Raw genomic sequence first — 25,817 nt, 5'->3', positions numbered from 1 at the left:
TTAGTTGTTGTTGTTGATAACGATGATGAACATAATGATAATAATTAGGGCTATCCATATAGTTTGTTGGTTAGGATAATGCTTTTGGCCCTATTGAGATTTTTCAAAACCTATTGGGACTAAAAATTTATTGCTTTCTAATTTGAAGAAAGTCAAATTATGCGGTCTTTAACTTGACATCTACTTATAGACATATTTCCTTTTCTAGATACATATATATTATCTTAAATTAAGGATGAAGTTGACTCAAATTTTAATTGTGAGGAATAGAAGCAGCATATAATACTGTTATAACATTAAAAATATAAGTAAATTTGATTTAATTATTCATTAAATAGTTCAAATTTGATAAATGAAAACAAAATACATTCAAAAATTAAATGAGTTCTCAACATTTTCAAAGATTCAGATGGGTCAATTCCATTGGTGGAAACAAGAGTTTGACTAAAATTTCCTCAATTTCCCATTTTCATGTTTTGGTTCCTTAATCCAATCATACGAAGACAAAATGATTTCTTTTTAAATCTTTTCTTAATCAAAAAGTTTGATTAGTACCTCCCCAGAATAACAGGAAAATAAAAAATTGTCATATATATATATACACACATCTATACGTCTATAATCTAACTAAGCATATAATATCAAACCCATCATACATTTGATATTAAAAGATCAAAACTTTACATTTTATTTTTCAGAAAATTCAACTTCTTTTTTTAAGGAGAAGTACAGATATTTGTGTCTTAAAATATTTTGTTCTTTGATATTTTAACATCACCAAACTCATCCTCCACAACCTGTGAGGTTGCCATTTGCTTTGTCCCAGACGACATCGTTTTCAGTCAGCTATTATCTGCTACCTCCGGCGGCCTTTTCTTGAATTTCCCAATTTAACCCTCCAAAGCTCGGTAGATATTCTTCTATTTCTTCCGAAGCTTCACGCACGCCCCTGCACTCATCACTATCAATTGGATATTTTATTTATGAATTATCCTCTTTGTTTCAGTGTTTCTGTTCTTCATCCTTGTTTCAGTTGACCTCCATTTCCGAAATTCCTTATCTCTGCATGATAATCACGGCATCTGGAGGAAACCCACGTAAAGTAAATCCTGTTTTTCCTCAAAACCATATTGTAAGTTTCCATTTTTGAACCTCCATGTTGATTTATCTTTTATCCTATCGGAACCCATCCTGAATTTCCCTGTCGTCAATTTCAGGGGAAGTTCTTCTCACCATGGCTGCCGCACTTAGATCGAAAACAACTAAGGAGACAGCTTCCTTTACGGTCACTCATTTCAGGTATTGTATGTTAAATTACATGCACGCTGGTCGGACGACGAGCTCTCACTGTGCTGCGCAGACTAACAAACGGGACGATCATTTCGTCAATTCGTCCTACCATTTCACGTCATTTAAGCCAGTGTCGCTTCGCGGAGACCTTGTCGAAAAGGGTACTCAACTTCTCGATAACGGGAAGCATACCTGGAATTCGAGCAAGGGTTTTAATAAGGAGTGGAGTGAGAAATTGGGAAGTGGGTGTGCCCTAGTGAGCTCATATGGGGACCCACCGGAGGTATGGCAGCCTCCGGAGGACGGGATTGCGGTTCGGGTTACCGGGTCGAATTTGGGCCGTGGGGGAGGTGGCGGCGGGGGAGGAGGAGCAACCTCCGGGTCGGGTGGTGGGTTTGGGTCGAATTCGAAGGATGGGTGTTGGGGTGGATCCAATTTAGGGCATAATTTTCCGACTCCAAAGGAGATTTGTAAGGGGCTGGACAAGTTTGTCATTGGACAGGAGAGAGCAAAAAAGGTTAAACTTTTATGATAATTTGTTCGTGTTGCATTTTTTTGGCTAGCACTTGCATATATATTTTAGGCATGTGAACGCTTTAATTTTTGCAAATGAAGATGAATTTACCATGGTTTGAATTTTAAGCCTTTGTTTCCTGTTTTCTTTGCTTGGGCATGAAGGTGTTTCGTTCACAAATGCAAATATATTATGTAGTGTTTTTAACCTCTGCAATGTTTGTTTTATTCTGTTTGTTGCATGATTAATGCCTTTGGCCTTTTTGTTTATGATTGGAAAAAATCTTTTGTCTCAATTGAACTTTTTGCCACTTCATCTTCTGTAACCTTGTTTGAACAGAGTAAGATGAGGGAAAACTTGCTCTGTTGTGGTTTTTCATTTGATAATCATTAAAGCAAGAATTGCCTGTTATAATCTCCTGATCAGTACCAGTACAATCTCCTGGTTGCCTGTTATTTATAGGATTCAATTATCTATGTTATTTGGATCATTAATGTTGACATCTGTAAATTTCTTACAAAAATTCTTGATTTCTTTAAATTATGGCTTCACTTGGGTTTGCTCACGTAAGGAAATTTGTCTTTTTTTTTTTTTAATTTTCTCTTTAATGCAGGTGCTTTCTGTTGCAGTTTACAATCATTATAAGAGGATCTATCATGAGTCCCAGAAACGGTTAGGTCACTGCCTTGGAAATATATCTACACCTTGTTTTGGTCTGTTCCCTATATTCTGTTGCTATGCATATCTCTGGAAACAAGAAAGCTGCAGTACACATTGGTTGACATCGGTGACAATGCCTCATCTGAATCGATGATTCATATGTACTCTGATTGCATCCAAGGTTTAGAGAAGTAAAGAAAATATCTGTTCCATGTTAATTCTCTTTTATCATAGGAGCAAATATTGACAATATCTAGTCATTCTCTTTATGCTTAGTTATATGTTTGATTGTTAAATTGGTATTTGTTAATGGAGGATGCTTTGGTACTTGTTGATTGCATGCTTGATGTGCAAGTGTGAGTACTAGTTAATGTGCCTATATATTTGTGGGCATGGTAATGTGCCAACATTGATTGTCTGTTCTGTTAAAAGTTTCTATTACTAACTTGTTCACATCACTTGGGAAGTTAGGCCGGCAGGCAGTTCTGATGGAAACACAGCGGAAGGAATAGATGATGATATGGTGGAACTGGAGAAAAGTAACATTCTCTTGATGGGGCCAACAGGCTCAGGTAATTACTTATTTTCTTTTTTACAATGTTGCTTTTTTAAAAAAAATTTACTGTTAAAGCTGAATTGAGACCATCCCTATTAGATCCTAACTCTTATCTAAAAAAAAAAAACTATTAAATCCTAACTCTTCCAAGGGAGTAATTTTTTCTAATTATAACAATAAGTCTATTTCCAGCAAGATTCTGTATAACTAGAGATGGATTTTATTTCTCAGATTGCATACGACCCTCTCTCATCTTTAGATGTTGCAGTTACTGCTGTAACATTGGTCTTATCTGGATATGTTAATTTTGTCCTTAGTCCTTCTTTATTGTGGTTTGATAAACATATAATCCAGATCTTTATTCTACCAGCTGCTACCTTTAATGTCAAAGGCATTTTATTGGGAAGAATATTTTTATGCTTTGGTTCCTCAAGCTAGAGGGCTCTGCAAGTCTGGCTGGAGTATTATATGATAACTTTTTAACTTTCCATATATAGAAATAGAAGAGATAGGCTAAAAATGACATCTCATATGTCAGTGAGACCAAAAGGATACTAAATGAATGGAATTGGGTAATGGATGGAATATAATTATAGTGCAGTAGAGCCACTTTGAGGTTCCCTATGCAATGAGGCATTGAGTGGAGCTACAATGAAGAAGTTATGAGGGTCACAAAGGAACTTTGCATTCATATTGGTCATGGGTTGAGAACTCAATCTCCTTAATATTGGTCAGTAGTTAGTGACTCCATAAAAGATGGGCTACGTGCTTGGAATGGGAACTGGCTTCAAGCTCTAAGAAAAGTTCTTATCCATCATCCCTGCTATTTTCTGGGTCATGCTGAATTTTAAAACTTGGTCCTTCCCCTTTGCTCATATACATGATCATTGGTTTAGAACTCTGCATATGCCTCATCTGTGATGATTGTGATTCTGTTGATCTATTAGATCTTTTCTGGTTGGGAAATTTGGAAATCTTTTGTGTATGGAAGGTGCCACCATTGGTGCCCTTTCAACTATATTTTCTTCTCCAAAAAATTAGGAAGAATCTTCATTTTACTGTTAGAATTTGTTCATTCAGTTTGTTGGCAGATGAGAAGATGTAAAATTTTATTGTTTTTCTCTTTTAGGTTGCCATGTAAAAGATTCCTGGGTTTGCTTGTTTACTTTCCGATGCACATTATGGCATAAGCTTCAATAAAGTTGTGGTTTGATTTGATTGATTATAACCACGTTACTGTCTCTCAGCTGTTCTGTTTTGATGTTATTTCAAGGACAGGGAAGACACTACTTGCTAAAACCTTGGCACGGTTTGTAAATGTTCCTTTTGTCATAGCCGATGCAACCACATTGACTCAGGTAAGTTCTATGCACGTCATTCCTGTGAACAGAAGTCTTTCGCCAGCCCCTTTGCCAGCATTTGAAATAAAATTTTTTGAGTAGATGCACATTAAAGATAAGGTAGTTACGGTCCCCCACACATTAAGGAGTAATATCATTTTCAAAATTACATAAATAACTAATCTAAGATCATCTGCACTCACTCCATAGGATGTGCAACAATCACTTTAGGACCTCAAGAGTTTGCTTTCTATCAAACGGTAAAGACAAATATCAAATCAAAACGAAACTTTATCTGGAAGTCCGTGTCAGCCTCATGTTTTGTTTCGTTTTCAAGTAGTCCCTTCTTCCAGTTATGGAATCCAATCACATTAGCATCTCCATGCACTCCCTTAACTAAGTGGGGGCAGTCCTTACATTGACATGAAGATCTCCTTTTTCTTTCCAAGCTAAGCAAATCAAAAGCAAAAGAGTTGATAGCTTCTTTTCAGTTTCCTCTTATGAAGGAAGAGTTAATATTTTCTACAATTACTTTACCCTTTAATAACATCTAGACTTGTCAAAGAAAATGTTTCCTCTGATAATATGCTGAGCAAAGAGTGTGACTCACATATGTGTTTTTTGGCTATGGCAATGACTATTTACAGGCAGGGTACGTGGGAGAAGATGTGGAATCCATATTATACAAGCTACTCATGGTAAAGTTTTTGAAGGCCGTCTTAATATACATGCTATTATCTGTTTGAATTTTGTGGCATCTTTCAGTAGTACACATGGAGCCTACATAACTTCAACTTTTTATTTATATGTATTTGATCTTTTTCTTTTCTGCTTCATAAGTCATTATAATTTGACTTTTAAATACACGAGAAAGTTAAAGGTGCTATTGTGGTTTCCATGGTATTTAGGATTGTATGACATTGCTTGCAGTGAAGCCTACAAGTGTCTGCTGTAGTTGTAAAATCAAACATGAACTCATTGCTGTGGGAAATGGGTTCTATAAGCATGTACTAATTAAACTAAGTATCCTATTTTTCTTTTTCAAATATATATTTCAGGTTGCTGACTACAATGTTGCAGCTGCACAGCAGGGCATTGTTTACATCGATGAAGTTGACAAGATTACTAAAAAGGTCGACCTAACTCATCTTTTTCTCTTTTCTTTCAATTTGAAAATTCATTCTTTCACTAACAATTTTCTATGTCCTTCACTTTGATTTGCAGGCTGAGAGCCTTAACATCAGTAGAGATGTCTCCGGGGAGGGTGTTCAACAGGCATTATTAAAAATGCTAGAAGGAACAGTAAGTGCATGAACGCAAAATTTTGTCTTTGTAAATTTTGTTTGTCCAATACAAACCTTCAGTTTTGAATTAATCCAGTCAAATAAATTTCCATTACTTCATTGGAGGTCAATTAGTCAATTATTCATTAATCAAAAACAATAGTCCTTTATTTGGATTAGATAGTAATTGCTTTTCATATGTCTCATCTGTGTTAACTTTTTCTCCCCCTTTATTTAGATTGTCAATGTTCCCGAGAAAGGAGCTAGGAAGCATCCCAGAGGTGAAAATATTCAGGTCTGTGATTCTTTTTCGTAGATTCATACTTTTTGCAGATATGTTGATTATTCAGGCACACGATGAATGTGTGCCTTGTTTCTCTTCTTGCTTTTTGTGCTTTTGTGGGAAAGATCTGATCAGGAGTTTACCGTAGTTAAGGCATTATTTATGTGGTTGGCTGACTTCTGCAAGATCTCTCGTTCTTTGGATATTTGATTCTTGTTTTCCATTATTCTTTCTGTTGTTTTCATCCGTATGTTTTCTTCAACAGATTGACACGAAAGACATACTCTTCATATGTGGGGGTGCTTTTATTGACATAGAGAAGACAATCTCAGAAAGGTTAATTGTATGTCCTCAAGTAGTGTATATTGCCAATATTCCTCTTTCTATTGCTCAATATTTTAAATCTGTTCCAGGCGTCAAGACTCTTCGATCGGATTTGGTGCCCCAGTACGTGCAAACATGAGAGCGGGTGGTGTTACAGATGCTGCTGTTGCTTCATCCTTAATGGAGACTGTACGCACATTAATGGGAAAAAACAGTTTATGTAATTGTTGGTTGTTATTTGCTCAAAGTTTATGAACTTTCCCCTTCTGACAGGTTGAGAGTAGTGACCTTGTTTCATATGGTTTGATTCCCGAGTTTGTTGGAAGATTTCCTGTTCTTGTCAGTTTGTCAGCTTTAACTGAAGACCAACTAGTTCAGGTGTCGATCTGAATTTTAGATAATTAATTTCCATAAGAATGTTGTTTTATGATTAGCTTACTTTATTCCGACCTCTTTATTTCCCATGCATACATATTGTTTCTTAAAGGGGCAAACAGATTTATCAGGCTTTATTTGTTCTCAATAGAAACATGCTAAGTGGGAATTATTTGTTTGGTGTTATCAGCCAATTGATTAAATTTCTGAGGTTTTGCTTTTTCATCAAGCATTATTAATCTCGATATTAACTGCCACCATTATCCTGTAGGTGCTGACCGAGCCCAAAAATGCCTTGGGTAAGCAATATAAGAAGATGTTCCAGATGAATGGCGTAAGTTCTTTCCTCGGACTTATCTAATAATCTTATTATGTTTTGCCCTTTTTGTTGGATGTTCAGAATCAATTTGATTGGACATCTCCATTAACAGGCTCCTCCTGTTCGTATACTATGTATATTTAGAATAGCATTGTTCTTGCACTGACTTCTGGATTTCCCAGGTCAAGCTGCATTTCACAGGAAAGGCGCTAAGATTAATTGCTAGAAGAGCCATATCGAAAAATACAGGGGCCCGGGGCTTACGGTCCATATTGGAGAATATCTTGATGGATGCTATGTATGAGGTAAATTCCTTTATGTGTCTGTAACAATCTTATGGATTAGTTACATGATTAGACAAGATTCACTCTTCCACGAAATCCTCTCTGTTTATTGATTCACGAAATTGAATAAAAAAATACTTTTGATCGGTTTCTCTGCAGATTCCTGATGATAGAACAGGAGATGGCATAATTGATGCTGTTGTTGTCAATGAAGAAGCTCTTGAATTCAATGGACGTCTCCAGGGAGCCAAGATTCTGTATGGGAAAGGTGCATTGGACCGATACCTTTCACAGCACGAACCAAAGGCCGCAGAGGTTTGTTTGTTACTTAACCCGGTTACTAAAATACTTCTCAACCTTTGCCAATCTCCATCCACTAACTTCGGAAAACCCTATTGCAGACGGCTGTGGAGATCTCCGAGGGGGAGCCGGAGGTGGAGCCCGAGCTCCCATCAGTCGTAGCCAGCATGTGATCTTATGGTGAATTTGATTTGTAACTTTAGTAGTCTGATGTACATAGTAAATTTATTTATAATTTGATAAAATAAAAAATATCAGCTGTATGATCGATTCAACTCTGCGCAGCAGCAATCAACCAACCGAACCATCGCCATTGATTTTAAGTATATAAGCAGGCGAGCTTTTGAATTCTGTTTGCAGTTTGAGCGCGCACACACACACACATATATATATATATATATATATTGTCTGCTGGAAAAGAGAGAATGATCATGTTTCTAGGGTTGGTTGTTAGATGGTTAGCAAACCATTACAGTTGCAAACCAGTTTCAATGATTGTTGGATTCTTTGTTATCAAACTTTCGTTATGAACTATACATATATATTATATATACCCATGATACGATCTTAGCCGTTAAATTAATCATTGATCTTAACTTAGAAGCAAATTTTCAAGTTAATCATATGATGATAAAATTCATAATCTCACTTCCGTAATCATATTGGCTGAATTTTTATATAAAATAATATGAGAATTAACGTAGAAATTTTTGTTCTTCAAGAAATTCATCTGAAAATATTAATTAATCTTGAAGCAGGGTAGTTGGTCACTGATTTATTACACACCTAATTATTTGAATACGAAAATAAATTGTTTTTCTTTTTCAGGTATTTCTGTTTTTTTTTTAAATTTTATTTTAAGGTTAACAAAAATAACAAATTTGAAAATCCATCAACCGTCAGATTTAAATACAACCCCTTTGGTAGACTCTGACCATCTACGGCTACCCTCGTCTCTCTCTTTCTCTCTGTTCACGAAATCTTGGAGAGAGAAAGTACAGAGAGAGACAGAGAAAAAGAGAAAAAAGAGACAACGAAGAAAGGTACATCCTTTTGGAGAGAGAGAGAGAGAGAGAGAGAGGGAGAGAGAGGAAGAGAAGGAGGGGGGCTGTTTGTTTCCTCGGAATCGAATTCTCTCTCCGTTTTCTCGTTACAATCCTCCTCCTTGTACAAAAAGGGTTGATATACAGAGAGAAGAAGTAGAAGGAGAAGAGAAGGTTTTTGATAGAGGAAAAGTGAAAGGGGAGAAATTGACGAAGAATTTTGAGGTTTTTGGGGATTCGTAGTGTCTATCAATCAAATCCGTTCTTCTTTGGTGTTTTTCAATGGAGTTGGATAGTGTCGAGTGTGTGTCATCCATAAGTAGCATCGACGAGGATGAGATCCATCACCATAATCTGCACCATCCGCACTCTCATCACCTTCATCAATTCTCAACATCGAAGCCTCATAATGGTACAAACAATAGTGCCAACGCTGTCAACAATATCACCGGCCCGACGGCAATTGCTCCGGCTACGAGCGTCCATGAATTGCTCGAGTGCCCTGTTTGCACCAATTCCATGTATCCACCAATTCATCAGGTCTGTAATTTGTTGTGCTCTTGATTGATTGTTTCTTTTTTTCTTTGAATATTTATTGATATTTCTTCTCCCTTTTGTGAGTTTGATTTATTGAACTTGATTGGTATGATTAGGTTTGTGTGGAATTTCTGAATAGGGTTTATGTAGATGATGATGATTTGTTGCGTGTGTTTGTATTATTCTTGTTCTGATACTAATTTGCTGACTTGGGTTAGAATGGGTGGATTGGGTGAAAGAAGATTGCATCTCTTTTCAAAATATTGATTTGATTATGTCACCCTTTGGAAAGATCTTGTCCATGGTGGTCTCAAAGGCTAATTTGAAATTAGTACTTGATTTGTGATGGTGAACATTTATGGTGAACATATTTATTCTTAAATGAAGTGTAGGTTATTGAACAATCTTGCATGTGTTATGTAGTGTCTGTTTTCTTGTAAAAGAGATTCCATGCAGATTTTAGGAAATAATTATGGAGTTGCTTCCACTTGGAAGTTCATTCATGCTGCATTTTTATTGAGAATTATTATTTTTTTCCGATATTCCAAATTATTACTATAGAGTTTGTTTCTTTTTTTTTTTCATTGGAAATCTAGATATGATCCACCAGTATAAACCTTCTCAAAAAGTACTTTGATGTAGTTTAAACTACAGGGTTTAGTGGGTTGGAAGTTCAAGCATTTTATGAGAAATTATTCTTAAAATGAAGCAAAGTGGCAATTCATAAAAAGGAACAGAATGCTTCGTCAAGGAAGAGCAGAGATAGGAAAAAAGGTTAGGATGTCTTCCAAGATGAACATCTTAGATGCTAAGAACAGTGCAGGGAACTGAAATTTGCTCAAGATTCCCCATCAGCCTTAGCGTCCTTTTTAGGCAAGTATTTGTTTCCATGTGTTAGTATGGCCACAAACCTAGAGGATCCCACCAAAATGGCAAACAACAACTTTGGCCAATTGCATGGATGAATACTTGAATGCTTATTGGTGTATATCCATGACTTATCTTTCTTAGTTGGTTTAGGGCTTTTTTTTCCTCTTAAGAGAGAATTAGCCATTTTCTTTATCTATCAAATTATTTTATTGCTATGTGTTATGAATATAAAGTAATAACTTTTCTTGACCTTCTTGCTCCTTTGTATTCCTTTCTTGCTCTGGGTTACTTCAAATTAATTTGTCCATTGAAGCTCCGGAATCTATCATAGTTGTTAGTGAGTGGCAAAGGGTTGAAAATGATCTGCTATTTTAACTAGTAGCTTTTTGCAGTGCCATAATGGACACACACTATGTTCTACCTGTAAAACAAGGGTGCATAATCGGTGTCCGACATGTAGACAGGAACTTGGAGATATTAGGTGTTTAGCACTGGAGAAGGTTGCCGAATCGCTTGAACTGCCATGCAAGTATTACAACTTAGGATGCCCAGAGATATTTCCATATTACAGCAAACTGAAGCATGAGGCTGTCTGTAACTTCAGACCGTACAGTTGTCCTTATGCTGGGTCAGAGTGTGCAGTTGTTGGGGATATTCCTTTCCTGGTTGCCCATCTGAGGGATGATCACAAGGTGGATATGCACACTGGATGCACATTCAATCATCGATATGTAAAATCCAATCCTCGTGAAGTAGAGAACGCCACTTGGATGCTAACGGTAAGTGTCATGGTTTTGTTTCGTAATAGTAAGTGTCATCCATACGATGCATTTGGTTCCTCTCTATTCTATATTCATTTAATTTATACATATTAATTTTTATCTTCATTCATATTAATTATTTGATATATAATATTTAGTTTTAATTTTAATATTTGATATATAATTGTACTTTGTATCTTCAATTAAATAATAATGAATTTGTTACTCTCACTTGTCTAATGAGGTATCACAACGTTAAATTGGATATAGAATTAACTTAGATCTACTCTAAAATGCGATTATGATTCAAATTTATACCACATGTACGTTATATTCTCATAAGTTATAAACTTATCCTTACAAAGAAGCTTTTTAAAAACTACATTATGCATATGTAGAATATGGGTGTATCATAGGCTCTGCTGGAATATTCTTTCCCTTAACCTGAATTTTGCTCTTTTCAGGTTTTCCACTGTTTTGGTCAATATTTCTGTCTTCACTTTGAAGCCTTCCAGCTTGGAATGGCCCCAGTTTATATGGCTTTCCTCCGATTCATGGGTGATGAGGTTGAGGCCCGGAACTATAGCTACAGCCTAGAGGTTGGGGCAAATGGCAGAAAACTCATATGGGAAGGTACCCCACGAAGCATCCGGGATGGTCACCGCAAGGTTAGGGATAGCCACGATGGTCTCATCATTCAAAGAAACATGGCACTTTTCTTTTCTGGCGGGGACCGGAAGGAGCTGAAACTGAGAGTTACAGGTAGGATATGGAAGGAGCAACAGAACCCAGATGCGGGTGTGTGCATACCAAACCTTTGTAGCTGAGAGATATGACTTTCAGGATTATTACCAGATTGTTTGGCAAGTTTTTATTCTGTGTGCTGTACCTTCACCAAGTTTTTTTGTCTTGTATGTGGAAGTAAGTATTCAGAAGGCTTTGTATGTTTCTTCTCAACTTCTTAAAATTGTATGATAAGCAGCTGAACCTCAATGAACTGGTTTGGTAGCATGACAATGAAGACAAAGTTTCCAAATGAAGATTGGACTATGGCTATAATTTCTTAGAACTGCATCTCATTTGAATCTCATTATTTGATGTAGTGGGTGGGGTTTTGGTTACATGATTAAAAAGCAACAGGTATGGTATGATGACACATGAAAAGTGGATATGTTTGTGTGTGTGTGTCTATATATATATACACACACACATATATAGGAAAGAGCTATACTTAAAAAGTTTCCTGGGGCCTTGTATTATTACGGGAGAGAGATACCGTATGTTTTGAGAATTTTTTTCCGAAAAGAATTCTCAAAAAATTATACTTTTAGACAGAGAGAAAGATAAAGGAGCAATTTTTTCTTGCCAATACAATCAGTAGATATAAAATTTTAATTCAACACAGCTTTTAAATAAACCATTTATTGAATAATTTTCAATTCTTTTTTTACAAATTATGAAATATTTTTAGAAGATAATACGGTGGAGAGTTTTAAAATGAAATTTAAAATTCAAATTCAAAAGTTCAAAAAAAAAAATCAAATTAACATGAATAGAATTTTTCAGAATTTTTAAGATTACTAATAAGTAGTATAGTTTGAAGTAACAAAAAAGTATTTAAAAAAATACAAGATAAACCAAAATGAGGCTGAAATAGTCTTTCTCATTATTAAATATAAATGGTGAAGAAGAAGAATAAGAAGAAATTCAAGAGAGGAAGAGTGAAAAGACGAGTAATTTACGAAGAATATTGAGATTTTTGGGGATTTTGATAAGTGGGTACCAATCAAAATCTGTTCTTCTCTTGGTGTTTTTTCCATGGAGTTGGATAGTGTCGAGTGTGTCTCATCCATAAGTAGTATCGATGAGGACGAGATCCATCACCATAATCTGCACCATCATCAATTCGCCACACCGAAGCCTCCTAATGGTACCAACAATAGCGCCAACGCTGTCAACAATATCGCCGGTCCGACGGCGATTGCTCCGGCCACGAGCGTCCATGAATTGCTCGAATGCCCGGTTTGCACCAATTCAATGTACCCACCAATTCATCAGGTCTGAAACCTGTTTTTCTAATGATTGGTTATTTTTTATCTCTTTCTTCGATTTGTGGGTTTTGATTTGATGAATTTGATGGGTGTTGTTGGGTTTTAGTGGAATTTCTGAATTGGGATTTTGTCGGTGGTGATGATTTGTTATATGCGTATGAACAGGGTTTTGTTTGTTCATGGGTATAGTTCGTGCTTCCTGGCTAATTTGCTGAATTGGGTTAGATTCGGTGGACTGAGTGGAATTGGAAGATTGTTTCATTTTTCAAAGTATTTGATTTGATTATGTCACCCAAAGTACAGACCTTTGTCATGGTGACCTCTAGGGTTAATTTGAAATTAGGGTTTGATTTATTATTGTTAACGTTTATGATCAAGGAATTGCATATTTCATCTTAAATGAAATGCAGGTAATTGAACAATCATGTATAGTGTCTGTTTGGCTTGCTGATTTGTTTGATTGAAGTTCTTTTCCAAGTAATTATGGAGTTACCGTTTCCCCTTTGAAAGAACTTTATGCCAAGTTTTGGGAGTTACTTGTCTTTTTTCCTGTTACGAATCGACAGAGTTGTTTCGGACTTGCCTCGGTACGGTTTAAATTATGGGGTTAGAGAATCTGAAATATTGATTGAAGATCAAACATTTGGAAAACCGATTCTTAAAATGATGCAAAGTAAAAGTGGGACATCAGTAAAATTCAGAAAAAGAATGGAATGTGTTGTGAACTAAAGAGTGGAAATAGAGAAAAGGTTAGGATGCCTTTCAAGATGGGCAACTTAGAAGAGAAGCACAATGCAGAAAACTGAAATTTGCTCTCATTGGTGTATATCCATGACCTATATTTCTTAAGCTGTCAAATAATCAATGCTGTAAAGGTTTTTCTTTGCTCTGATGAGAGAATGAGTTGTTTTTTTTTCTGTTGAATCATTTTCTGGCTACATGTTATAAACATGGAGTAATTGCATCTCATGACCCTCTTGCTCCTTTGTGTTCCTCTCTCTCTCTGGATTGTTTCATATTACAATTTCCATTGAATTTCCAGAATAAACTGTCAGTTAGTGAGTGGCAAGGGTTTAGAGACGACCTGCTATTTTAACAAGTATTTTTTTTGCAGTGCCATAACGGACACACACTGTGTTCTACCTGTAAAACAAGGGTGCACAATCGGTGTCCTACATGTAGACAGGAACTCGGAGATATTAGGTGTTTAGCACTGGAGAAGGTTGCCGAATCACTAGAACTGCCATGCAAGTATTACAACTTAGGATGCCCAGAGATATTTCCATATTACAGCAAACTGAAGCATGAGGCAGTCTGTAACTTCAGACCATATAACTGTCCTTATGCTGGGTCAGAGTGTGCAGTTGTTGGGGATATCCCTTTCCTGGTTGCTCATCTGAGGGATGATCATAAGGTTGATATGCACACAGGATGCACGTTCAACCATCGTTATGTAAAGTCCAATCCTCGTGAAGTAGAGAATGCCACATGGATGCTAACGGTGAGTACCATGATTTTGTTTGTGATAGTGTTCGTAACAAAGAATAGTTCATTTTTTGGTTTACATTACTTAAATTTAAGTGGCAATTGTATTGTGTATATTATATTCTCAAAATATTCTCATTCAGTTCCTACATTTAATATATATAGAATTTTGACCTTTTTACATATTTAATACGTAATTCAAACAGCTCTAGTTATATTTTCTTTTTTATTCCATTAAATTAAAATTTCAATCCTGCTCAAATTTACAGTCTTACTACTTGAACTATATTTTATATATGGATAATCATAGGTTCTGCTGGCATGCTCTTTCTTCTGACCTGAGTTTTTGCTCTTTTCAGGTTTTCCATTGTTTTGGTCAATATTTCTGTCTTCACTTTGAAGCTTTCCAGCTCGGAATGGCCCCAGTTTATATGGCTTTCCTTCGATTCATGGGTGACGAGATTGAGGCTCGGAACTACAGCTACAGCCTAGAGGTGGGAGCAAATGGCCGGAAACTCATATGGGAGGGCACTCCACGGAGCATCAGAGATAGTCACCGGAAGGTGAGGGACAGTCACGATGGCCTCATCATTCAAAGAAACATGGCACTTTTCTTCTCTGGTGGGGACAGAAAGGAGCTGAAACTGCGAGTTACAGGGAGGATATGGAAGGAACAACAGAATCCGGATGCGGGTGTGTGCATACCAAACCTTTGTAGCTGAGAGATATGATTTTCAGAATTATTACCAAATTGTTTGGCAAGTTTTTATTCTATATGCTGTACCTTTACCAAGCTTTTTTGTCTGGTATGTGGAAGTAAGAATTCAGAAGGGTTTGTATGTCTCTAAACTTCTATAAATTGTATGATAAGCAGCTGAACCCTAATGAACTGGTTTGGTAGCATGACAATGAAGATGAAGTTTCCAAATGAAGATTGGACTATGGCCATAATTTCTTAGACGTGCTTCTCATTTGAATCTCATTATTTGATGTGTAGGTGGGGTTTTGATTACATGATTTAAAAGCAGCAGGGCATGGTATGAGGACACATGAAAAGTGGATGTATATAGATATATATATGTATAATAGACAGATAGACAGACATGGGTTTTCTTAAAATGATGTACGGATGTGGTGCCAATACTCAAGTAAGGAACTTTAAGTTCAATGAAGGTAGAATTGACAGAGATCTTGCTGCTCGTCTCATTTTATTTTTTAAGGTTTATTTTGGTTATAAGGTCTTTTCAGATTGATGAATTGCTGTTTTGATAGAAATTGCTAATTAAACCGAACATTATACAATTACACTAGTTTTAGTAAATTTTAAATTCAAAATAGATTTTAAATGAACTATTAATTAAACCAACTATCCATTTTTTACAAATGATAAAATATATTTTAACATATAATGCTAATTGCTCAAGAATTTTTTTATTAAAAAAAAAAGTGAGAAAATTAAAAACCAAAGACCAAAATGAGGCTAAAATGGTGTCATCACTGGGGAATGAAAATTCTAAAAGGCAGACACAAGACATCCCAACAAGAAGAATATTATTGTTGCCTTCACAAATTGATGTTCCACCAACATCGATGTTAACAGACAAGCATTCTCTTTGATAAGAAAGTAGAAACTTTAACTTCATTTATACATAAGCAACTGGTTAAACAAAATTGGTCAAACAATGAAGTCTGAAACTGGAAATAGATCTTAATTGAATCTGTTGAGGAAACTCAAAATTGTTCAAAACCAAAACCTATACCAGTTTGAAATATCTCTGTGTGCCTAGAAATCCAACCATCATCAGGTTTCTTTTACAATTGGAAATACAGATAATTACTCAAAGAGTAGAAACATCCAATTTCCAATGACTTCAAACCAAAATCGAGTTTGATTTCCAGAGATGATAAATGAAGTAATAGAAGCATGATCACGTAAATTGATTGCTGATTACATATAAATTAATTGCTGATTAGAGGATGAGATTGCAATAGGGCATTCCCCCCCCCTCCCCCCCCTTTTTCCTCAATCAAAACATTTAAGCTGTTACCTGCTCAGCTCCATCATTGTTTGTAGCTTCTGTTTTTTGCACATTGACAGCTTCCTCCACGCCCTCCTGCTTCTCAGTTTCAGCCATTTCGACAGCATTTCCAGATGGGTCTGCAGTCTCAGTCTCCGATTCTTTGTTCCCAAACAATTTAGAAGGAAGCAATGAAGCGACAGCAGCCCTAGCACTCCTCTTGGCAGCTTCTGCTGCCTCAGCTTCTCTGGCTTTAGCCTCAGCCTTTAGTCTTTCCTTCTCCTCCATTAGCTTTGTTAACTCTTCTTCTCTTCCATCCTTTCTTAATTCCACTTTGACAAATTCCTGCAGCTCCTCGCTAAACTCAATGCTTTCATCATCCAACATTCCATCAGCTATTTTAAGCACGTCGTCTAGTCTCCCTGCTTCACTCAATGTCTTTATGATGAACTTGTAACTATCATCGTCCATCTTTAGCTTCGGCATCATCAGATCAAAAAATGATTTTGCCTCATCAATCTTCCCCAATTTAACCAACTGATCAACTAATCTATTATAAACAGCCAAATTAGGCCTCAGCCCTGAATCAACCATCTTTTTAAAATATTCTGCTCCATCATCTGGTCTTCCCTCTTTGAAACAAGTATCCATCAACATGCCACCGGTATACTCATCTGGATTCACCCCCTTCTCTCCCATTTCTCTATATAGTTCCTCAGCTTCAGCCAGCATTCCGTTCTTGCAGAGCTGATCAATCAAATTGTTGTAAGACATTGTATCAGGGCTGCACCTGTAATCACCCATCTTCCTGAAAACCTCAATAGCATCCTTAAACCTGCCCTCAGCACAATATCCATCAGCCATCACATTGAAGCTTCCCAAGTTCACCGTCAGCCGCCTAGGAGGGTTATGCTCCTTTATCATCGTATCAAACAAACTCAAAGCCTCATCAAACTTCCCATTCTTACTCAGTGCATCCAGCACTGAGTTATACGCAACAGCACTCATCTTGATCCTCGAATTCTCCCCCACAGCCTCTTCGTAACACTCCATTGCCTCCTTCTCCATCCCTCTCATGAAATACCCCTTCATCAAGCTTCCATAGACAACCCCATCTTCCACAACCCCATTCAACTTATCCTTCAATTCCTCATACAGCTTAAAAATGCCATCAGGGTCCGAATTCCTCGCAAGACCCAACATCAAATAACTATAGACAACTGGGTCTGGTGCAAAACCCTTAACCGTCATCTCCTCCTTTAACTCCATAGCCTTGTCCAACTTCCCATTATCGACCAACCCTTTTATCAAAATCCTATAAGTGGTGGGGGAAGGGTTAAAAGGTGCATCATTTATCAGCTGCTTATAGTGTTCAAGAGCAGTATCGGGTTTCCTACAATCAAGATACGTTTGGAAAATCAGATTGTGGGTAATGACATTGGGAGCTATACCTGCTAGAGTAATGAACCGATGGAGTGAGAGGAGATCGGAGTATTTCGACTGCCGGATTTGAGCCGTAAGCACGGCGTTGACGGTGAATATAGTTGGCTTACAGTTGGAGTACACGGAATGGCGCGTATAGAGCGCAGCCTCCTCCAGGTCATTCTCGCGGATGAGTGTGAGGATGCGGTTGTGAAGATTCAGACGGTTTCCTGTAAGAGCCGAGACGGGCTCTGGTAGCTTCGGAGCGTTAGGGTTTTGAATGGGTTTAGGAGTCGGAGCTTGCTGTTGTTGCTGGGTCCGGTTAAGAGAATTGAGCGGGGGTTCCATCCGGAGTCGTCGCTTGCGTCGCCGGCGCTCCGCGGCTGCTTCCTCCGGCGACGCGAATGACAGGTTCCGGACGGTGACGAACGGAGGCGGCGTGAGAAGGTAACTGCGACGGCAAGATTTTACGAGGGTTTTGAGGTGGATGAGGAAGGTAGGTTTTGAAAGCGCCATTGATCGAGGCAATTTGAAGTCGGAAAGAGGGAAGCTTGACGACGAAAGTGCGAATTTCCAGAGGTAGAGGAGGAGAATTCCTGGCGAGATGAAACTGGTTGATTTCTGCGGTTCTCGAGACTTTGGGAGGGTTTAGTGGATGAAGAGTGTTGTTTGGGAGTGAGTTTTAGGGAGCACTTGTTCAGTTTAATAATTATCTCGGGGTATCTTATCAAAGAAAGTTATAGGATTATTCTGATAGCCCATCTATTGCATTTGGGCCTAGCACCAGTTATATCTTCATCTTATTGGGCCCATAATTTTGTGCGTCATAAATTTGGGCTTTCAGCATCTAATTTTTTTCATAAATTTAAAATGGCCTTAAAATTAATGGGTCCCTTTATTAAATTTAATTATGTAATAATAAATAACTTAGATACATATATATATATATGAAAAAATAATAAATTTAAATCAAAAAATATTATTTTTTTACATATAAAAAAAATACCAATTTAAAAAATAATAATTTCATATAAAATGACAGAATATCAAACTATAATAAATTATTATTTAGAAAAAAAAAACAAATTTTTATTACATCAATAAAAATAAATTACGTACATAAAACTATATGATCTGCATGCCCATAAAAATATCAAAGAGTCATGATTGGCATGATTGGTTGGATAAACCATGTAACTTATGGAGACGTGTATGTATACATATATATATATATATATATTGAATTAAATTAAAAGAATCAACGTAAGCATATTATTGTAATTAATTGAATAATGGCGTAGCACTTGTCCATTAGGTTAGTTTAAGATCAATTTGTCATGCAGTCCATAAGCGAGAGGTCGTCTTGATAAGTAAGTGCATATACGTATACATATACATATAATATATATATATATATATATATACAAAGCGACGTATATGTACATACACGACCTTATCGATTCCATATTATATATATATACACTTCAAAACAACAGCCACCAAAACATGACATGACAGAATTATTAGACTATAACCCATTAGAGGTCATGCATAGACGATTAGTAAAATGTGAACAAATTGAATTGTTTATATATATACGTCTCTCTCTATGTGCATATATGTATTTATATATATATATATATGTTTACAAAATTAATATAATATACAGGTTCGAAATTTGAGATTAATTTTTTAAAAATAATAATAAATATATTTAAATATAATTTTTAAATTTATAAATTTTTATTTAATATAAAAATTAGAAAAAATAGGTGGACGATGAAATTAAAAATAATTTAAAAAAATAGGTAAAAATTTAGGTTCAAGAAGTTTTTTTGAAAGAAAAATTAGAAACTAGATGTTAAAATGTAATTTAAGAAAAATGAGTCATGTATGACTGTTCAGTCAGCAGCCTCGACAAACCGGAGCATCGCGTGGCAAGTCATGTTGACTCGGTGTCATGCGGGAGGCCACGTTGGTAATCCACGTGCCCACAATCGGACGGTCTGAATTTGTTCCCGTTCGCGTGGAAGGTCCGGATTTGTTCCCTCTTCAAGCACGATCAAACGGTAGCGATTAAACGTGATGAATGGTTCAGATTTGTTCTCTTTTTAAACGCAATTGTACGGTCCAGATTAAATCGTGATGAATAGTTCAGATTCATTTCCTCTTTAAACGCGATCGGACGGTTAAGATTAAATGCAATAAACGACCCAGATTAAAGGAAGATGGATATAAATATCTCACTTCACAACAAATCCTAACCCTAGCCGCCAGCCCCCCGCCGGAGAAGAAGAATCAATCGCCATAGAAGGGAGCCGACCGCCGCCCATCGCCACGCCAGAACCACCTCCGACTGCCAAAAAATGTAAAAAAAAATATTCCATCTAAATTTGATTTTGAACACCTCCATGGCCAAATCGAAGCAAAAGGACCAGCGGATAAGCCGAAAACTGCGGGTAAATCCCGACAGTGCCACCACGAAAAAAATCAAAAACTGCCTCCGATGAGCCCCTTTCCAATTCTCGTTTCGTGCGATTTTTTCACCATTGTAATCACCATTCTATTTTTTACAGGTTAACAGAAGAAAAACACTCAATCGTAAAGGTGAATCGGCGGAGCTATCGCACTGAAAAATCTCGTTGCCGGTGAGTTTTTATTTTTCGACTTTTTTTGGCCAACTGAGACCCCTTAATGTGTTTTCTCGTATGGATGAGTATAAAATCGACCGAAATATGCCAAAACTGGCCGAAAATGACCAGTCCGAGACAAACTATCACCGCGGACGGCAATGCTGTTGCCGGAGCACAGCAGTGCTGCCATGTTGGAATTCTAAAATTAGCTGAAAAAGGTTTTTAACATCGATTTTCAATTTTTTAGAATATTTTTAAGTATTTGAAGTATGTTTTAATCTCCGAAAGATAATTCAGGAGACTCGATGACCGCTAGTAGACGCAGCTGAAAGTTTAGTATTTCGGGCACTGATTCAAATAAGAATCCTTAATCTTATTCTCTGTTATGAAATTGAAGTTTAATTATAAATAATACAGTATTTTGTGTAATTTAGAAAACTTTAATAATTAATTATAAGTTACTAATGGAGCCGGAACTAGTTATTTATTACTGTTTGTCATGTTTTAACTAATTGATTAATTTTACTGTTTTAAATACATCATAATACACTGGAGTTGGTAAGATGATTCAGTTGTGTTTCCTTGATGCATGTATTGATTATTTTACGTAATTTACAGTTAAATTGTGAAACTGGAAATTAAATGTAAACGAAAAATTGTTTAATTAAGTGAATGAATGAATGATAGTCTAACTAAATAACCTAGAAGATTGTAGACAGACCAAGTACATAGGGAACTCTACCGTGAACGTTACCTCATACCAAACGGAGTATCGAGAATTGGTATTTTGGCGCTCATACTAAACGGGGTATGAGACAACTCGTTTCATCCTTATATCGGACGGGGTATTGAGATATTATATTTTTGTCGCTCATACTAGACGGGGTATAAGAACGGCCTGTTTCACCTACACCGTTAGTTGACAGTGTTGAATAAGGGTTCACGCATAATATGAATATCTATATGGACCCACATGGATACCAGTAGGCAGATAAAAAGAAAAAGTTATTGTTCTGGCTAATTAAAAATGATACTATGATGTTGTTTGTGTCATTGCTTTTATAGGTCGGTTTTAAAAATCTCGCTACGGTAAGTATGTAATAAATTATTTTATTTATGATAAATGAATTTACGTAAATTAAGAGTTCCATTAGTTATTTTTATGATTTTTACCAACATTCATTTATGTATCAGTGAGTAGTGTGACATTCTTATTGCGCTAGTGTACCTCACTCATTCATTAACTATTTTATATAAAGAGAATCAAGATTCATATCTCAATCCACAAAAAGATTGCGAATAGGATGTTCAGTTGTTTACTTTCTATTTATTTCTTTGATTTTTCATTTGTTTTTTTAGAATGATCATTCCCGTAACCAGATTGAGTATTTTCAATTATTGTGTAAGGAATGTAAACTCTAATTTTATTATTTTGTTTCCGCATTCAATTTATAATTTATTTCTTTTAAAATTTTGGATCCCTAAATGAAATATCAAAAATAGATCATCAACTATGATTAACAGATAAGATCAATGTTTGGGGATTAACACCTTATTATATTATATGATATTATATATATTAATTGTTGCTTGATACAAACACCTAAAAAGAAAAGGAGACAAACAAATACAGCTTTCTATATGTATATATATTATATGTACGAATGACATGCATGTAAAACTACATATATATCTATATATATATGTTGTTTATTGTCACCAAAGTCACGACTTATATTTATATGATATATATAGATATACTTGAAAGGTAAGTTGTATTACTATAAAAGTTAAAGGCCAAAAATTTACTTATATAATTTAATAATACTCTAAGTTTACCAACTTTTTTTTAATTAGATATTTAATATATTTTTTATTTTTTATTTTTATTATATTACAAATTTGAGTTATACGGTACATACATTAATTAAAAATCTCCCACTACTAATAGTAACAACTAATATATATTATGTATAAACTAAGAAACATATTATTATATATTATAAGTTACATATATACGTATGTGTGTGTGTGTGTGTGTGTGTATAATAAGTTAACAAAAGAAATCATATAGGTATATAATTGTCTCAACTTCAATGCATATATTCAAAACCATATTCAAATCAAATTGACCCCAAAAAAATCCTCTAAGCTAATAAATTATAATTGACAAATATATTATATGTTTTAATTAATAAACCCTATTTTTTAATTAATTAATATTTTAATATTTCATAAATACTTTCGATAATTATAAAGTTTACCATGATTATCTTTCTTGATCGAGATTTTAATAGAAGAGACTTCCCATGAGGTGATTGAAGACAGGATTCATTAAAATTGAAAATCGTTGGACAAAAATAAAGTTAATGCATTATTATATATATATATATAATTATTAACTATAATTTAAGTATTTAATGTATGATTGAACAAAATTTAAGTTGTAATAAAATCAAAGAAATTCACTAAAAAAAATTAAATAATTTCTTAATCTTAATCAACATAGATTTTCTTATCTATAATTAAATTAAAAAAATAATTATGGCACTCGAAAATTGGCCTAAAAAAATTTATGAAGACTGAAAATCTTATTTGGAAGCATTATGAGATTTTCCAATCTCCACAAAGCATGAAATTTCAATTCAAAACTCTTCAAATTCCATTTAAGTAGCAATGTTTTATACATCTATTAGTAAATATTGTGGTTATATATTTTATTTATATGCTTTTAATTAATGTTGTAATAATTATTTGGTCGCCCACTTAATAAAGTTGACTCTTTATTTTCTTCTAAATTACGACATAGTCTTTTGTGTGTGTGTATAGATATATATATAAAATTACTTAACAGAATTTAAGTACAAAAGAAATAAAGTTAAAACATATAAGGTGGATGTTAAGCTCGATTAATTTAGATTAATCTAATTGATTAATTTAAAAATTCGTTGATAAATTTTATTATTATAATTTAGAATTGTGTGATTTTAGTGTATTAAATTTAAATCACTGTCTTAGTCATTTCTAGTAGTCTTGTTAAATTAAATCTTGTATATATTTTTTTTAATCACGCCAAAATTAATGGTGTTATATGTACTCATAAATCTTGTCAATAAAAAGAAATACTTTGTGATAAATCATATTTGTTCCTTAAAGTTAAACAAGTACGTCTTAAGAGGTTCCCATAGATTATTTGAGAATTGAGTGTAGAATAATTGAATTAGAATATAGTTGAGATATATGTATATATATATATATATAACTACAAGGGAAGGATGTAGAAATTTCTTTATTATGAGAAAAAGAAAAGTAAGGTATTCTTTCATGAACTATAAGTTTAAAAATACAAAAGAAAATCAAAATTAAACTATAATTAATGATATAAATTATAAGATATCGTCTATCTTTTCTCTATATTATCTTCCCATTACACGAAACATTCACTTTAAAATATTCGAAGTCTTAAGTTTTTTAAAAAAGACAAAATTGTATATTATCTTATCATAGATCAATATTATAGGATGTAATAACTGAGAAAGAGAGATATATATATATACATATATATGTATATATATATGTATATATATAAAAGGAAACAAATAAATGAATAAAATAAAGGAGTGAAGGAATAGTGAAATGGAGAGTGTAGATTAGATTGGTGGAAAGGAAATGGACGGCTACGATTCGTGCAGATGGGGAGAGGGGATAGACGGCCAGGATGTGTGGTAGGTAGAGTATAAAAAGGGAAGGAAAAGAAGAAAAAAAAAAGGAGAGGGAGAAGGAAAAGGAAAAAAAAAAGAAAAACATAGGAAAGAAAAAAGGAGAATGGGAAAAGGGAAGAAGGAAATTGGTGATGGAAGATTTGAGAGAGAGGGAAGCCGGAGAGGGAAGGAACGAGAAGAGCGAGCGGGAGAAGGAGGAAAGCGACGGTGCAAGCTACGGAAGTGCAGAAAAATGGAGATCGGAGGTATGGTGAATTAAATATTGAATATAGGATGATAAAATATGAATTTGTTTTTGTAAATACTGAAAGAAGATATAAACAGTAAAAAAAATAAAAATGTGGAAGTAGTGATTTGATGAAATCAGAAAGCAGAGGGAGATCGCGGGTGGTAGAATAATCGGTTGACGTTGGGAGTGAAGGGAGATGGAGGAAGCCGCGGTGGAAGAGACCGATAGGTACTGAGAGGTGTCGTCGGGATGGAGTGATGAGTTAGAACAGGAGGTAGAGGAAATGAGAAATGGGAGAGTGAAAACAAGGTTTCGGTTATAGTGAAAGGAAGGAGAGAAAAGGAAACAGAGGAAGTGAGAAATGAGAGTGGAAAGATGAGGTGTCGATTACGGTTAAAGGATTGGGGACGATGGTGAATAGGTATAAGAGAATCCGTGCGAGGAGAGACAGTGTGCTGTGAGAGGTTGATGATGATAGAGAGAAGGGGGCAGGGAGCCGAGGGATACAAAGAGAAGAGCCGAGAGGGACAGAGAGTGGAATGGTTGGAAGAAGTGACGGTGATAGGTGAAATACAGAGTGAGGTGAGTGGAATGGGAGCCAAGGGACACAAAGATAAGAGCCGAGAGGAACAAAGAGTGGAATGGTTGGAAGGAGTGATAGTGATAAAGAAATGCAGAGTGAGGTGAGTGGAAGAAAAAAAGGGATTAGGATAAAAGTTAGGGGGCAGTTAGCATGTGCATGTAGGGGTTGCGTGTGTGAGTATTTGGTTTGGATATGAGTTTGTGTAGGTGCGTTTGGTGTGTATGTGTGTTTGTGTAGGTGTGTTTTGTGTGTATGTGTGTTTGTGTGGGTGTGTATTGGGGTCTATTATTTAAATATGCTTATAGATTGGAGAACTGCATGGTAAGGTTGATTGTTTGGTAATAACTGAAGTTGGAATGATAGGCGTGTGGGTTAAGTATGCGTGTATGTGGGGCATACAGATTATGGACAGGTTGTAGTGACAGTAGCGTTAGTTGTGGTTGGGGGGGGGGGACGCCGATACTGGTTGTCGTCACTTAGAAATGGTAAGTCGATCGCCGATAGTGGTGATAACTGCGAGTTGTCATATTAGTATCGAGTGGAATCGCCGATGTTGGTGACGAAAGAAAACAGTAATGTTGTGTGTGTAGGTGACTAGTTAGGAGTAGAGCGATGGAAAAGTAAAAAGTGGTCATCGATACTGGTGATGGATAGAGGTTACAATGTGGGTAAGTGGTCATGGCAGGGCCGAGGGGAGGGTATCAGGGAGTGACCACACCTAGACGTGGTAGTACAATAGAGGTAGATGAGTAGTATTGGGGTTGGGAGTAGGAAGGAAGCATGACCAAGATAACGAGAAAGAAAATATAGAAGAATAGGTTTGTGATTGGGTTTCCATACTATATTTGAAATTTAAATTCACTATACTGAGTTATATGTACTCATTCTCTATTACTTGCAGATGAAGTAGGACTGGAGACTGTATAGGAGTTGTA

At 35.6% G+C, this 25,817-nt stretch overlaps 4 protein-coding genes across 5 annotated transcripts; 3 read left to right on the top strand and 1 right to left on the bottom strand.

Annotated features, from left to right (window-relative positions):
• The first annotated feature begins 697 nt into the window (after positions 1-697).
• CLPX (CLP protease regulatory subunit X) lies at positions 698-7,876 on the top strand. 2 transcript variants are annotated; one of them, XM_022053530.2, is made up of 17 exons: positions 698-908; positions 1,034-1,132; positions 1,218-1,807; positions 2,418-2,476; positions 2,936-3,036; positions 4,299-4,378; positions 5,008-5,058; positions 5,419-5,493; positions 5,585-5,662; positions 5,882-5,938; positions 6,192-6,262; positions 6,340-6,439; positions 6,524-6,628; positions 6,897-6,959; positions 7,127-7,249; positions 7,388-7,543; positions 7,630-7,876. In XM_022053530.2, the coding sequence occupies exons 3-17, from the start codon at positions 1,235-1,237 to the stop codon at positions 7,699-7,701; spliced, it is 1,764 nt and encodes a 587-aa protein (XP_021909222.2). In that variant the 5' UTR covers positions 698-908; positions 1,034-1,132; positions 1,218-1,234; the 3' UTR covers positions 7,702-7,876. The 2 variants fall into 2 exon arrangements, with proteins under 2 accessions (XP_021909222.2, XP_021909221.2); XM_022053529.2 differs by lacking the exon at positions 698-908 and having other exon boundaries at positions 915-1,132.
• A 598-nt stretch (positions 7,877-8,474) lies between these two features.
• On the top strand, positions 8,475-11,779 carry LOC110823162 (E3 ubiquitin-protein ligase SINAT5-like). Its single transcript, XM_022053483.2, has 3 exons — positions 8,475-9,111; positions 10,371-10,757; positions 11,204-11,779. The coding sequence occupies exons 1-3, from the start codon at positions 8,854-8,856 to the stop codon at positions 11,564-11,566; spliced, it is 1,008 nt and encodes a 335-aa protein (XP_021909175.1). The 5' UTR covers positions 8,475-8,853; the 3' UTR covers positions 11,567-11,779.
• Positions 11,780-12,370: 591 nt separating this feature from the next.
• On the top strand, positions 12,371-15,207 carry LOC110823163 (E3 ubiquitin-protein ligase SINAT5-like). The gene is made up of 3 exons (XM_022053484.2): positions 12,371-12,797; positions 13,905-14,291; positions 14,635-15,207. The coding sequence occupies exons 1-3, from the start codon at positions 12,558-12,560 to the stop codon at positions 14,995-14,997; spliced, it is 990 nt and encodes a 329-aa protein (XP_021909176.1). The 5' UTR covers positions 12,371-12,557; the 3' UTR covers positions 14,998-15,207.
• A 751-nt stretch (positions 15,208-15,958) lies between these two features.
• EMB1796 (Pentatricopeptide repeat (PPR) superfamily protein) lies at positions 15,959-18,390 on the bottom strand. Its single transcript, XM_022053625.2, has one exon. The coding sequence runs from the start codon at positions 18,229-18,231 to the stop codon at positions 16,312-16,314; it is 1,920 nt and encodes a 639-aa protein (XP_021909317.2). The 5' UTR covers positions 18,232-18,390; the 3' UTR covers positions 15,959-16,311.
• Positions 18,391-25,817: the final 7,427 nt, after the last annotated feature.

The sequence above is a fragment of the Carica papaya genome, chromosome 9, assembly GCF_054855325.1.
Source record: "Carica papaya isolate Zhongbai chromosome 9, ASM5485532v1, whole genome shotgun sequence".
Classification (NCBI taxonomy): Eukaryota; Viridiplantae; Streptophyta; class Magnoliopsida; order Brassicales; family Caricaceae; genus Carica; species Carica papaya.
This window is presented reverse-complemented; position numbering and strand designations above follow the sequence as displayed.